This window comes from Dipteris shenzhenensis, chromosome 14 (genome assembly GCF_047967505.1).
Source record: "Dipteris shenzhenensis isolate YYH24624 ecotype China chromosome 14, Dip_SZ_1.0, whole genome shotgun sequence".
Classification (NCBI taxonomy): Eukaryota; Viridiplantae; Streptophyta; class Polypodiopsida; order Gleicheniales; family Dipteridaceae; genus Dipteris; species Dipteris shenzhenensis.
The window spans coordinates 39,400,434-39,414,252 of NC_141609.1; the positions used below are offsets into that span (position 1 = coordinate 39,400,434).

Here is a 13,819-nt window from a genome sequence, read left to right on the forward strand (position 1 = left end):
CTTTTTTTTTTTTTGCGAGATTCGTAAGATCTATGCCCTCCAAGGATAAAACTTGAGGAATTCTCAATTTGTATCCCAATGTGGATTTGATGAAATGAAATGTCATTTTTTTAAAATCCCACATAGCCATTATGGAGAAAACCTATCCCAAAAGATCTATATCAGTATAAACCTAGGTGGAATCATTAACCAAATAATAGACTTCTCCGTATCTTTGAGGTCTTCATAGGGATACTAAAAAGTCTCAATCGACACATCTCCATATAGAGCCCTTGTTGGTAGGAAATTCCACATGCCATGTTTGATCTTATAACAAGTATTTGCTAATCATGAGATTCGATTAACATTCATAACCCTATAAGAGATTATGTTTACTAAAAATTCCAATAAGAACTTTCAACCATAAACATGAATGTAATTCATCATAATGGTTTTATTCATATCTAGAAACTCTATCAACCCTATGGTCAAATTCAGGCAATATCTAATTGAGGAGTTATATAAGTCACCGTTGGTTTTTTTTTGTTCCACCTAAGCCAAGAATATTCATGTCTATCTATTCTTAGGGTCATTCTATATTTAAGTTGAGCTACTTTTTATAGCTTCGATTCTAGCGCAACACTTTGGATAAAAGAAACTTTAAGAATATGTAAGATCTTTGTTTTGGACCTTACCATAAATTCATTTCATGGCTCTTAGGTATAGGAATTCATTTTTGTATAATCACTTATAATTGAGCCGATCCTTCACTAAATTTCTATATGTATGAATAAGTCTCATTGTTTGTAAAGTTATGCAATAACTATACATAAAATCAAATCTATAAGACACTTTTCCATAATTGACTAGCTAGAAGATAAAAATCCTCTAGCTCTTCCACTGAGCAATATAAAGCTTGGGGTTGTGTGAAGAGGCCCTTATGGAAGTGGGGCAAGTAAGTGTGTAGCTGGTGCACCTTTTCTGAGGGCATCCTCCTCTCGTCCTCGCCCCTGCCTGACCCCGCCATTGAGTCTTAACTCATCACATACCAAATTTGTTGATAAGGCTGATAAAAAATTGTTGAGGTGCCCCACATGAATTGAGAAAAAAGCTTTGAACCTCTAAGTTTGTTATATTGGATTAATCACTTAGGCCTTTACAGACCAAGCACCCATTATGTTAACGTATCTACTACCACGTATCATTCGAGGATTTGCTGCGCAAAATGGGGAGTGCCCATGTAGCCAGGGAGCCTCAGAGTCTTTATAGACCGCTATAAGCTACCCAAAGGGTGCCCATTGTTGGGGCACTTAAAAAAAGGAATGGGCAGGTTGTCATGGGTAGGGCCTTTACAGATATATTGCCCGCCCGAACATGGCATTAAAAATTTGAACAACGCATTTATTAGATTCATTTAGTGGGAAAGCAAGCCATTGGCTGGAAGGATGGGTGCCAAGGAGGACACAAGGAGAAGAGTGTGGTGGGTGGTGTGTAAAGCCCTTAGCGCCTCCCATTGGTTTTCTTTTTCCCATTGGTTGTGAAGAGTGTGTATCGCAGGCAGAGCCTTAGTGTATAAAGACCCTCAACTCCCCTGCCCATTTGAAAACATGCTAATGATGGGATTTGAATCCCGCTAGCCAATAGAAAGCATGCGCCTCTAACCATGTAGCCATGTTTAAAATTAAGCGTGGGAGGGCTACGGGGCGATGTGTACGCCACCCTTAGAGAGATGCCTTTCAAGTGAGCTTAAATTTTTTATAATATCCACTCTACATGGAGTGGGAAAATTTCTGCAAAAGTGTACTATTGGAATTCGCCATGTAACCGTTTAGTTTCAAAATTTATAACGGGTGTAAAATTTGAATGTTCAATGGAGGTTGAATTTGAAATTTGAATTTACCTCCAACTTCCAACGGTCCTTTGGGCATGCTTCACCTTCACGTTTCAACTGTCGCCCGACCACAAACCGAACTGCAGCAATCGAAGACTCGAGAGGAGAGAAGAAGCACCTGGAGCGCCGGACGGTTAGGTGACAGTTAAGAGAGATCGAGAGAGAGAGAGAGAGGAGAGAGACACGAGGGCGTCGGACGAGAGACAGGAAGGCGGGGGAACTAGGTGTAGGACGAGAGAGCAGGCGAGGAAGGGGAGAGGGAGAGAGAGAGAGAGAGAGAGAGAGAGAGAGAGAGGCAGATTGAGCAAGAGATAGACCTCGAGTTGGAGAGAGAGAGAGAGAGAGAGAGAGAGAGAGGCAGCTTGAGCAAGAGATAGACCTGGAGTTGGAGGGAATGGCCGGGAAGAGACGGAGAGGGAGAGAGAGGGGGGGGGGGGGGTTGAGAGAGAGAGAGAGAGAGAGAGAGAGAGAGTGTTGAACGGAATGCAGCACAGGGATGGACAAAGAATGAGAGAAGGGAGCGACGCGAGCAAGCAGAAAGGCTGATGAGCGAGAGCAGGTGCGCAAGAAGAGGGGAGAAGAGATTCTCTCTGAGAGCAGAAGGGAATTGTGAGCGAGCGAGGGAAGAGATGAGATGGAATTGAGAGCAGAGCATGAGGAGGCCTGAGTAGAAAGGAATTCGAGCGAGAGAAAGAGATGAGATCGGAGAAGAAAGAAAGGAATTTGCTGAGATCGAAAGGAATTGCGGGAGAGAAGAGATGAAATTGGAGTAGCGCGAGAGCAATCCATGTCCAGCTTCGATTTCATCTTCCACACATCCTTCCCCCTCCCAACAAGCTTGCCCCCTCATGGATTACCTTCGCCTTCCCCGTCGCCAGCTCCAGCTCCTCTGCAAACAGCACTCCATCCCCGCCAACTCCACCAATTCTGAGATGGCTCACGCCCTCGCCGCACTTCTCCAAGTACTCTTTCCCCCTTCCCCCCCTCTTCTCGCTGTTTATCTGCTCCTCCCCTTTGTCGAGTTGTTCGTATCTGGTCGGCTCACTTTATTTGTGTTTCGCGTACAGCACAACCCCCAACGTGACGAAGTGGCAAAAATGCCAGACAAACGCGCCACCAGGCGACGCGAGGCTTCGTCTTCCACAGGCGCACTAGACGCCACTGCAAATCGCGAGACGGCCGAAAGTGATGCCCATGACATGAAGTCTGAAAAGACGATGGCAAGTTCCCATTCGCCAACGACTAAAGTCAAAGGTGGCGGAATCCTGCTTCGGAGAGGAAAGGTCAAAGTAAGGTCACCGGGGAAAAATTCGCGGAGCCCGAAATCCAGAGAGAAGGATGCAGTTACGAAGGAGACGAGTCAAATTCGCAAGAAGAGGGGAACTGTCACATTTGCCAACATTGTACAGGTGCAATCGGGCAAGGCAGATTCTCAAAATTCAGAACAAACGAACATGCCACTCTCCTCTTCAGGGGAGAAAAAAGAAAGAAGCAGCACAAACGAGAGTACCGATGAAGAGTCCAAGGCAATGCAGGAACGTGGGCGGAGCTGGCGTAGTCTGAGGCGCCAAAGCTTGGCAGGGACGTCCATGATTGAGAAGGAGATCAACACGCGCAGTGGAATGAAGAATTTCGCCAACGTCGAATCAGGGGAAACGATCGGACGACAAAAAAGGGAATTGCCCAGGAAGAGTGGAACGAACAATTGCGGGTCTCAGAAGGGTGCTACGGAGACAGATCAAGGAAAACTTCGTAGTTCATCGCGGAGAGGAGCCACCAAGGCTTCTGTGGATGCGCCTGTGGCTGCTGAAGGTGAAGCTGGCGATGGAGAAGAGCACAAAAATGTCGACATTGCTGCCTCAGACACAACATTGGAGAAGGTGCAAAAGCAACAGAGGAGCACCAGAGCCAGTGTGAGGACTCGAATGGAATCAGGAAGGGGAGTAGAGCAACATGTTGCTCCGAATGGTGGTGCAAGATTGAGGAGTCAGAAGGCGGCAAATACAGAGGTTAGATCAGAAGCCAATGATCCGGTTGAATCAAATGAAGCACCAGATGTCCACCCATCAGAAGGCTCACGCAGAAGCAGAAGACTCACATTAGCAGCAGTTGGGAAGCAGTCCATGCCGTTTGCTTCTGAACAAATCGACAACAGCACCTTGGATATGCCCCATTCAAAGCAAACAGATGATTTGACAACCGCTTCAAACGATGTACAACATCCTGGCAACACTGCTTTCACTTGCACTGCAGAGAAAACAACTAACAATGTTGAAAAACCCCTCAGGAGCACTAGAGCCAGTCTGAGGGCTGATACAAAACAGGAAATCAATTCAAAGCAACAAGCTGTCCAGGAAAACATTCATGCAGGCAGATGTCTGGCATCAACTGAAACTGGCGATAGTCTTCTCTCAGAAAGCTCACGGAGAAGCAGGCGGCTTACCTTAGCAGCATCTGGGATGCCGCTCATCCAGAATATATCAACTGCTTCTGAACAGGTGGACAGCTGCATTGCAGATATCACAGAATCAAAGAAAGCAGATCAGCTGCTAGCAGTTTCAAAGGACCACCAAAATCATGGTAAAAGAGCTGTAGATAAAACGAGGGAGAAGGTCCAAAAACAACTGAGGAGCAAGGGAGCCAGTGTAAGGGCTCAGAGGGAATCAGATTTGGTATTAGAGGACCACGTTTTCCAGGCAATGGCAAATACAGAGGCAGTATCCGAGAGCAATGTAAGCAGCTGGGTTGAGCAAAATGATGTTGGATGCGTTCTTCCATTGGAACACATGCTGAGAAGCAGGCGACTCACACTAGCAGCTGGGAAACAGCCTGTCCTAGTTGCCTCTGAGCATATGGATGACAGCATTTTGGATCTACCCAAAACAGAGGAAGCTGATAATCTGAGGAGTGCTTTGAATCAGCAGCGAAACTCACGAAACACACGAAGACACAACTCCACAGACAGTAGCCCAGTTAAAAAGAGAACCCAAGGCACAGCAAGTGACACACATAAGAAAAGGTTCAAAAGTACCAGAAATGTGGACAGCAGCTCAACTAGCCATGGTGATCAAAGCCGAGGCTTATCGAAGCCAAGCACAGAAAAGAAAATTAGGAGGAAAAGAGGCTATTTAGAGCCACTTAAGAGGAGGGAGGCAGCATCAGATGTGAATAACAGGCCAAATGGGAGACAAGCTGGAAGAGCGTTCTTGAGAAAATCCTCAAAGACCACTTCTGTTCCTGAAGTGACACTTGCAGATGTAGATCACATCATTGAGTTGTCATCTGACGAAGGGAATGATCATGAAGATTCCTCTGGAGTGCACAGTGAAGCAGATATACAGGAGGCATTGCTGAAAGGTATATGAATTATATCGCACCACGATAGTTGGGACCCTCCACTTCACACATCTTTGCTTGCCCTTGAGCCATTTAATATGCATTCATTGCAAGGAGGATTAAGGAAAATTTGGTAGTTGCACCATAATAGCCTGCCTGCTATTAACACATCTTTTACTTGTGTTTAAGCTATTTACCTTCAATTCATTTTTGCAAAGAGGATTAGGAAATAATTGGCAGATTTACCTGCTGCCTCCTGATTGCACATAACCTAGTTACTTGGGCAAGTAAAACTTGGGAATCTGACCGTTATTTTTCCTCCTTGCAGTGGGCACTTCTGCTCATGAAGGTGATGGATGCATTGATGCCGTGGTTTGCAGCAAAAGTCCTGAAGCAAATGACAAAGTCCATGTTTCAGACGTGTGTGTATTTCAAGCTTCTGCCGGTGGCAGAAATGAGGAGGCACTGCCTGGAAGTCAAATGCACCTATTAGAAGAAAAGAAAGATAATGTACTGAATTATACAGAGCCTCATAAGCCTGATGAAAACAATGTGGAGGAGATGCTACATGGAAATGAAATGCCTTTATTGAAAGAGAAAGGAGATGCTGGCCATGTGGCTGCTCAGTTATCTTGTGAAACAGGACCTGCTGGCTATGATGTATCGCAATCTGGTGAGCTAATACATCAGCATAACATTTATAACGAAGAAAAACAGTGTCTGGGTAAGATAGATAAACAGAACAATGCCACGCAGATGCATGGCTTTTTAGAGGCTATTCCTGATGACCATGGCAAAGAAAAGACACAATACACTGATCAAATCCTTACTCAAGCACAAAATGTTCAGGAAACGAGTTTTCAAAGCTTGGATATATCGTGCACTCTGTCTGTGCCAATCAACTGCAGTAAAGTGATTTGTCAAGGAAAACCAACGCCTGATCTCCCCATTGACAAAATTGCCATTGAACCAGAAAGCAACCCTTTTGAGCAGAGAGTGGCTGAAGGAGAAACAGCATCATTTTCAAAACCATATTCTATGACAGCTCAAGAAGAATCCAATTTTGTGGATATGAACCTCAGAGATCTTGGAGAGGAAGTAAATATGGAAGGTGAACAAGGGGAGGAATATGGGGCTGAAACTTCTGTGGGAAATGATATAAATACACATCATGTTCAACCATCTGAACGTTCATGCATCAACTTCTTTGAGCCTGGCATGGGGATGAACAAAAGAGAAGCTCATGGTGAAAAGATGAGTATGAATGATGGGGTTGATCAGAAGTATTCAGGTCTATTGCATTCTCTTCTCAATAACTCTGTGGAAGAGCATAGCTTTGGGATATCCATCCTGGAGCAAGCTGATATGGAAGGTGAGAGGAAACTTGGTAAAACAGATGGTGCAAATTGCAGTCCAGTTTGTATGCATGTGCCAAAGAATCAGTCATCTTTGGAACTCCCTTTTGGAGTGGATAGTAAGAGAAAGATTGCCGGGTCATCAGATACTGGGTCATCACATCTTGTGGAGCAAGCTTTGGACACACAATTTACTGAAACGACAGGTGAGATCCCATCTGATTGCAGTCCCATTTGCATGCATGGGTTAAAGAATCAGTCGCCTCAGGAACTCCCTCTTGTAGTGGATAGTGATAGAGAGATCGCTGGATCATCAGATCTTGTGAACCGAGTTTTGGACACACAATTTGCTGAATCAACAGGTGAGATCCCATCTGATTTGGCAAATCAGGGAAACACACGTACACCTGTGTGTCAAGAAACAGTATTAACAGTTCCTGTTCTGGGAGTGGACTTCAATGTTCATGAAGAAGACAAGTTTGCCCTGAGGCCTGAGGTCAAGGGAATACTGCACGATTTTGGTCTCGAACCAACAATGACAGGAGGTGATGAGAGTGAAGTAAAAAAAGCAGATTCTACATTTGTGTACAATTCAACAATTTATGAAGCTGAATCAGAGACTGAAATTGCTATTGATAGCAGCTTTACAAAGATGGAGTCGTCTTGTAAAACAGTTTCAGATGGCTATGGTCTATCGTACTCATTGTTTTGTGAGGACACAGTTTGTGATCAGTTTGATCAAGAAGAGGAACCATGTATAGGGATCGGAGACAAACACGAGACTGATGATGAGAATGAGAGTAGTTTTTCAGTAGCTGTTTCTAACAACCATGGGAATGAAAAGGCAGTGTTGGAGGAGCAGGCAATATGCACTATAACTCAACCAATGGACTGCTTCAAGGGGACCTGTGAAGAAAATCCAGAGGCAGACTTATACACTCACAACATTTCTCTAGTTCTAGAAAGTAAGCTTGATAAACACTTCATCAGGGAAGGAGAAACATTGTCAGCCTTGTCCTGGACAGATAAAGAAGAGGAAAAACTTACTAATGCCACTCGTCTTGTTGACCGAGCAGCTAATGATTCTCCTGAAGAGTACGGTCCTGTAGATATAAACATCAAGGAGCTTGAAGAGGAACTCCATCTGACAGATGGAGAGGAGGCATGTGACGGTTTTGCAGATTTCATACCTATAACATCTGCTGATATGAAAGAAGAGACTTGGGCAGGAAAGACAATAGTGGGTGACAATTCTCTTGATGAGTCTAATCCTGTGGATATAGGCATCAAGGTGCTTGAAGAGGAACTCCATCAGACAGACAGTGAGGAGGCATGTGAGAGTTTTGCAGATTTCACACCTGTAACATCTGCCGATATGAATGAAGAGTCTTGGGCAGGAAAGTCAATATCAGATTTAACCATTGACAACCACTGGGTTGCCCCAGAAACCAAGCTTGATGAGCAGACATTGATTGAAGAACAAACATGGTCATCTTCAGAATTTTCCTCATTGACAGAGCAAGAAGAAGAAGAATTTTCTGTTGCCATTTGTGGTGTTGACCAAACAGATAAAAAATCATCTGAAGAGTCCAATTTTATGGATATGACCCTCAAAAATATTCAGAAAAGAGTGCCTATGAAAGATGAAGGAAAAAGATGTGAAGTAATGGAAAGTTCATTCCACATTGCTGAGGTGGAGGTGGACCTGAAAGGCAAAGATGGGGTCTGCAAAGGAAATGAGAATTTTACTGCCCAGATAGAACAAACGACTCCTGAAGAGTCCAATTTTATGATTACAGGTCTCAAAAATATGGAGGAAATGCATGTAAGAGATCAGGGAGAGGCGTGTACAATAGAATCTCCTCTCAGGGATAATGTACGAACACTAAGTTCAAGTTCTTTGGAGGGTCTGGAGAGGGCCCTGAAAGGCAATGATGGGGCTTATCAAGGACATCAAGATGTTGTAGATTTCAACAATGAAGTTAGTTGGGAAGGAAAAGCAATGGCGGAGTTCACCATAAGTTCTGTTGTATCAGAAAGCAAGCTTGATGGGCAGACCATGATCAAGGAAGGTACTTTGTCAGCTTCAAGGTTTTCCTCTTTGGCAGATCAGGAAGATGAAGAGTATACTGTTTCCATTTGTGTTGATGAAACAGGCAGGGGTTCTCCCCAAGAGTCCAATTTTATGGATGTGGACGAAGTGCAAATGAAAGAGGAAGGAGAGGAGTGTGCAGGTCAAAGTCCTTTCAGGGAAAATGGAGATAAATACAGTTCTGATTTATACGGTGCAGAATTGCAGCAGAAAGGCAATGATGGAGTGCAAAGGAAAGAGACACTTCAAGCTCCTAACAGTATTGTGGATACTTGCAGTTCTGAGGTCCACCTGGAATCCAGTAAGGGGGTTGCTGTTTGTGGTGTTGATCAAGCAGGCAAGGAATCTGTTGAAGAGTCCAATTTTAAGTACATGGGCCTTGAAGATTCTGATGAGAAAGTGAGTATGAAAGAGATAGGACATGAATGTGCAGTTCAAACTCCTAATTCATTGGATGGTGCAGAGCTGGACCTTAAAGTCAACGATCATGTTCATGAAGGGCTTGAAGGTTATGCTGATCTCATGTCTGTAAATTCTGCTCTCCTCGGACAAACAAGTTCTGACTTCTTTGAGCCATTAGAGCTTGAAGAGAGTAAGAACTTGACAGATGGATATGAAATTCATGGTAAACTGTCAGGCTTTGCTGAACCTGATTCCTGCAGGAATGTACTGCTACCTGTTCTGGAGACAACACATGCCGAAGAGAATGGTGAGAACGATCAAGGAGTTCAAACATATTCAGATGGCAGAACCTCTAATTGTGCTGGTATGCATTTGTTTAAAAAACAGTCTTTACTGGAGCTCCCTATTGCAATGAATAGTGATACAGAATTTGTAAAATCTTAACATTCTGTAAACAAAGTAGAACTTACAATTTGTATTGATTCTGCAGGTGCTTCCGGCTCACAGTTTACTGAGTCAACAGATGGGGCAGGATCTGATTTGACTACTCAGGATACGACAAAATTATTTTCCGATGTGCAAGTAACTGAGTCAACAGATACTGCTCTGGAAATGGGTTTCCCTATTCTTGATGAAGATGAGACTGAAGGAGATAGAAATGAATTTGGCAATGACCTGAACAGGACAGAAGCCAATGAAATGGATGTACAAGGAGAAGCTGACAATGCCTCTGCAATTCATGAAGCTGAATCACGGATTGAAATGGTTGCTGATCGCAGCTTCACAAACATGGAGCACTTCAGTAGAACAATTCACATGGAAGACAAGGGATCTAGATTAGATGGCATTAATCCAGAGGAATCACTATCTGAAGTAGATCAAGATTCCTTTAGAAATTGTCTAGAGGAATCACTGTCTGAAGTAGTTCAATATGAATTAGATCAACAAGAGAGACCTTGTTCAGGTAGCATAGACAAACAGGAAAGTGAGGTCAACGATGAAGGTAGCTATATACAGTTTTCTATTGACCAAGACAATGGAAGTAGAAAACTGAATGATCAAATGCCTACAAAATCAGAGAACGCTAAGGATATCAGCTTCAACCGGTGGGAGGAAGGAATAATATGCACTAAGACTGACAGCAATGAAAGGTTTTGTGAAGGAAAATCAATGACAGATGTAACCAACTACAACAGTCCTGTTGTACCAGAAAGGAAGACTTTTGGGCAGGCAAAGGTCCATGAAGAAACCTTGTCACCTTCAGAATCTCTCTCTCGAACAACAAAACAGGAAGCTGAAAATTTTGCAGTTGACACTTGCATTCCTGAGAAGCAAGAGACAGAGTCTCTTGGAGGAATCCAATTCTTGGATCCAGGCCTTGAAGATCTCCAGGAGGAAGTGCACATAATAGATGAAGGGAAGGAATGTGCAGTTGAAGCTTCCACTAGGGAAATTGTAGACATACAGTTTTTCCAACCTTTGGACATTATGCAGGCAGACCTGAAATGCAATGAAGGGGTTCGTGAAGGGGATGAAGCTTTTGCAGATTTCACACCTCTGTTGGACCGTACAGAGATTAACTTTCTTCAGCCATTAGAGCCTGAGGAGGAGAATCACTTGAGTGTCAGAATCAACGTTCATGAACAAGACACAGACTTGACTGGATCAGATTCAAGTATTACGGAATCATTACACTTTTTGCACCAAGTCAATGTGGGAGAAAGCAATGAGGATGATGAACATTCAGATGATATTATTTCTCCTCTCAAAACCTCAGTGACAGAAGAGGCAGCTCAAAGCATTGCCATATCTTTCTTGAACACCATTTTTGAAGGTACAACTTCTAGTCCTGCTTCTACGCTGTTGTTAAAGAATGAGTCCTCGAAAGTCTTTTTTAGGATGGATAGTGATACATTGTTTGCTGCAGATTTTTTGAGGAAAGTAGAGCCTACGATCCATACAGATTGTGCTTCTGAGATGCAAGTTATGAAGACAACAGATGACATCCTGTGTAGTAGTCAGGGTACTCAGAGCAATGCAAGTATACCTGCCTATGTGCAAGAAACGGAATCAATAAATATTCAGCCAGCAATGGATTGTAATAGTCATAAAGACAATAGAAAGAGCTTGGTATCTGAAGAGGGCAGAACACAAGAAGCTGAGACAACGAATGAGTTCTCTCAGAGCATTGCAGATCCATTGCATCTTGACAAGAAAGACGAAGCAAGCAGAGAATTAACTGCCAAACGCGAAACTCCATTGCAAAGAACTAATCGTGGGAGTGATGAAGCACTTCATGATGTGGGCTGTATGATGGAATCAACCTCTGTTGACCAAGCGACGGAGAATCTTGCAAAGTTACCACAAGTACATACTAACATGACTTTCCAAAGCACCTTGCTGGGCAAGCCTGCAAGCATTCCTTTGAATGCGCTTGATGACATTGCAGATGCTAAGATCCCTAACTCGCCCACTCAGTGCAGCGCCAGAAAGCCTAGCCATGCCTCAGATTCCGTTATTCAGTCCTATAGTGATCAAGCAATTCATGTGTCAGCTGCTTCCATATCAAATGCCAAGGATTCCTTACCAAGCACGATCATCCAAGTGGAGCAACCTGGGCCATCCTTGGAGAATACAGAGGGCTTCTTGTCTTTGGCACCATTTAATGCCACAAATTTCTTGCCTCCATCACAACCTGAGGATGATGTTGATGGGTCAGATTGCACAGAGCAATTTTCACAAGGCACTTTCAACCACATGGAGCTAGTTGGCACACCGTTCAAGCATGAAAATAAAATATTTTCTGAGGCAGATGGTGAAATGATGGAAAAGGAAGGCATTGATTTTGGTCTGGAAGATGTACACAATGGAGATTATGACAAAAATCTGTCCGTGGGCAAGGCCAAGCGGCAAACAGATGCTGCGCATACATCACCACACACTCTTGAGCACATGGAGCCACCTGGGGCAGCCTTTGAGGATAAAGAGGGCTTCCTTTCTGCGGCAGATGGTGAAAAGATGTACAGTGAAGGCATGAGTTTGTCTAGGACACAAATTCCTGAAGGAGGCTGTGAACAAGAGTCACTGGAAGATGCTGAAGGGCAAGTGGTCAATGAGCCTACAACAGAGGGCATCAATGCTGAGTTTTCTAAGGAGAAGTCCATGCAGCAATGTGATGCAGCTTTGGTAAGCTTGAGGAAGCTTCAAGTCACATGCAAAGGAAATGGGCTCTCCGCTAGGAAGCAATTGAACAAAACTGACACAATCCATCCAAGGGAGCTTCCCTCTGTAAGTTGCTTTCACATTTTCGTGATCAACATTCTCAAGGGTTGCTTCCGTGATAACTATTCAAAGGGTTGCTCCAGTACTGAAAACCAGGGAATGCATTTACGTGGAATGTGCTAGGTATTTGAGGAAAGTTATTGGTTTCCCCCTCAAGCCTTACGGCTTGTGGTGGTGAAGGAAGTTGAATTTGAAAGAGTGACTTTTTCTCTGGCTTTGCAGGCAGGGCAGAGATCCGCATTGAAGGCCTTGCCTTCGAACATTACCCAGACTCCAAGTGCAATGAAGACACCCTCGACAAAATCTGTGCACACACACAGACCAAGGAATCTTCTGTCTACATATGAAGGGAATGAAAGTATGTAGCCTGCTTTTCTCTCTAGTTAATCTATATTTGCCCCACTCGTTGCAGACGTGCAAGTTCTCTGCCTAACCTGAATCTCCTTCATGGGTCTCCATCATGAGTCATTTAACCTGTCTTTTTGTGTGCTTGCCTCCGCAACGTGCTCTGTAAATCTCATGATCTGTTGTCTTGTGTGCTGTTGTCTTGTGTGCAGGTATAGCCAGCCCACAGGCACCAACTCCTTCAAAGAGGGACTTTGCAAGGTCTCATCATCGATGACATTGTGAATGACGCGGGCAGCATCTCGCTGCTCCAGTGGGGTGTCTTTCAGTCTGTGTATTAGGATAGGATCGGTGTTGTCTATCTTTTGACATGTGTAACTGCAACCTTCCGGAATATGCATGATATCCACCATCATGCTTATTGTTATCAATTTAATTAAAGACATGCTTCGGTTATGATCAGATTTATGCTTTTTAAAGTTCTAATTGTGGTCAGTCAATCACATTTTGGGAGCCTAGATTGTCCCTCGACTTTTGTATAGAGCTTCATTACAAGCTTATAGTGACTTTTAAAAACATTGAAAGCAGCAGAGAGAGAGAGAGAGAGAGAGAGAGAGAGAGAGAGAGATCTTTATAATCAAGCTGTTGCCTGTTTATTTTCAACCTACCATTGTCTAGCCTGTATGTTGTTGGAAGGATTGCTTATCCCTCCATCCGAATGAGTCATTTGGACGTAACCTGTAAATCTGTTTGTGTCCTTGGTGACTTGCATCTACTCTCTCTCTCTCTCTCTCTCTCTCTCTCACTCACTCACTTCAGACAATGCCTAGAAATTGATGGATATACTCGATACATTTCGCCAGAACAGTGGGTTAGAGGTGGGTTGCGTCCGTTAGATACATGGGCATCAATGTATTGTGCGTTCGCAAATGTGCTACGTGCTCTAGAACACGCATCGAGGTTGAAATGAGAAGCTATTATGCTTTTAGGAACTCAAGTAGGTAGGTTTCACCTGGTGTTGGAAAACCAAGTAATTCTATTCGGAGTAGAAGTTTGAGGTAGAGAAAAGTCGAGAAGCACTTCATCACAAGCTTGCTAGCAAGCAAAGCATGTAATCGCTACTCTACTCTTGGACAT

At 43.8% G+C, this 13,819-nt stretch overlaps 1 protein-coding gene across 1 annotated transcript; it reads left to right on the plus strand.

The window, feature by feature from the left end:
- Positions 1-2,327: 2,327 nt before the first annotated feature.
- Positions 2,328-13,144, plus strand: LOC147894607 (uncharacterized). The gene is made up of 7 exons (XM_087385346.1): positions 2,328-2,832; positions 2,938-5,227; positions 5,535-9,419; positions 9,546-10,889; positions 10,983-12,343; positions 12,560-12,695; positions 12,895-13,144. The coding sequence occupies exons 1-7, from the start codon at positions 2,719-2,721 to the stop codon at positions 12,957-12,959; spliced, it is 9,195 nt and encodes a 3,064-aa protein (XP_087241472.1). The 5' UTR covers positions 2,328-2,718; the 3' UTR covers positions 12,960-13,144.
- The last annotated feature ends 675 nt before the right edge of the window (positions 13,145-13,819 follow it).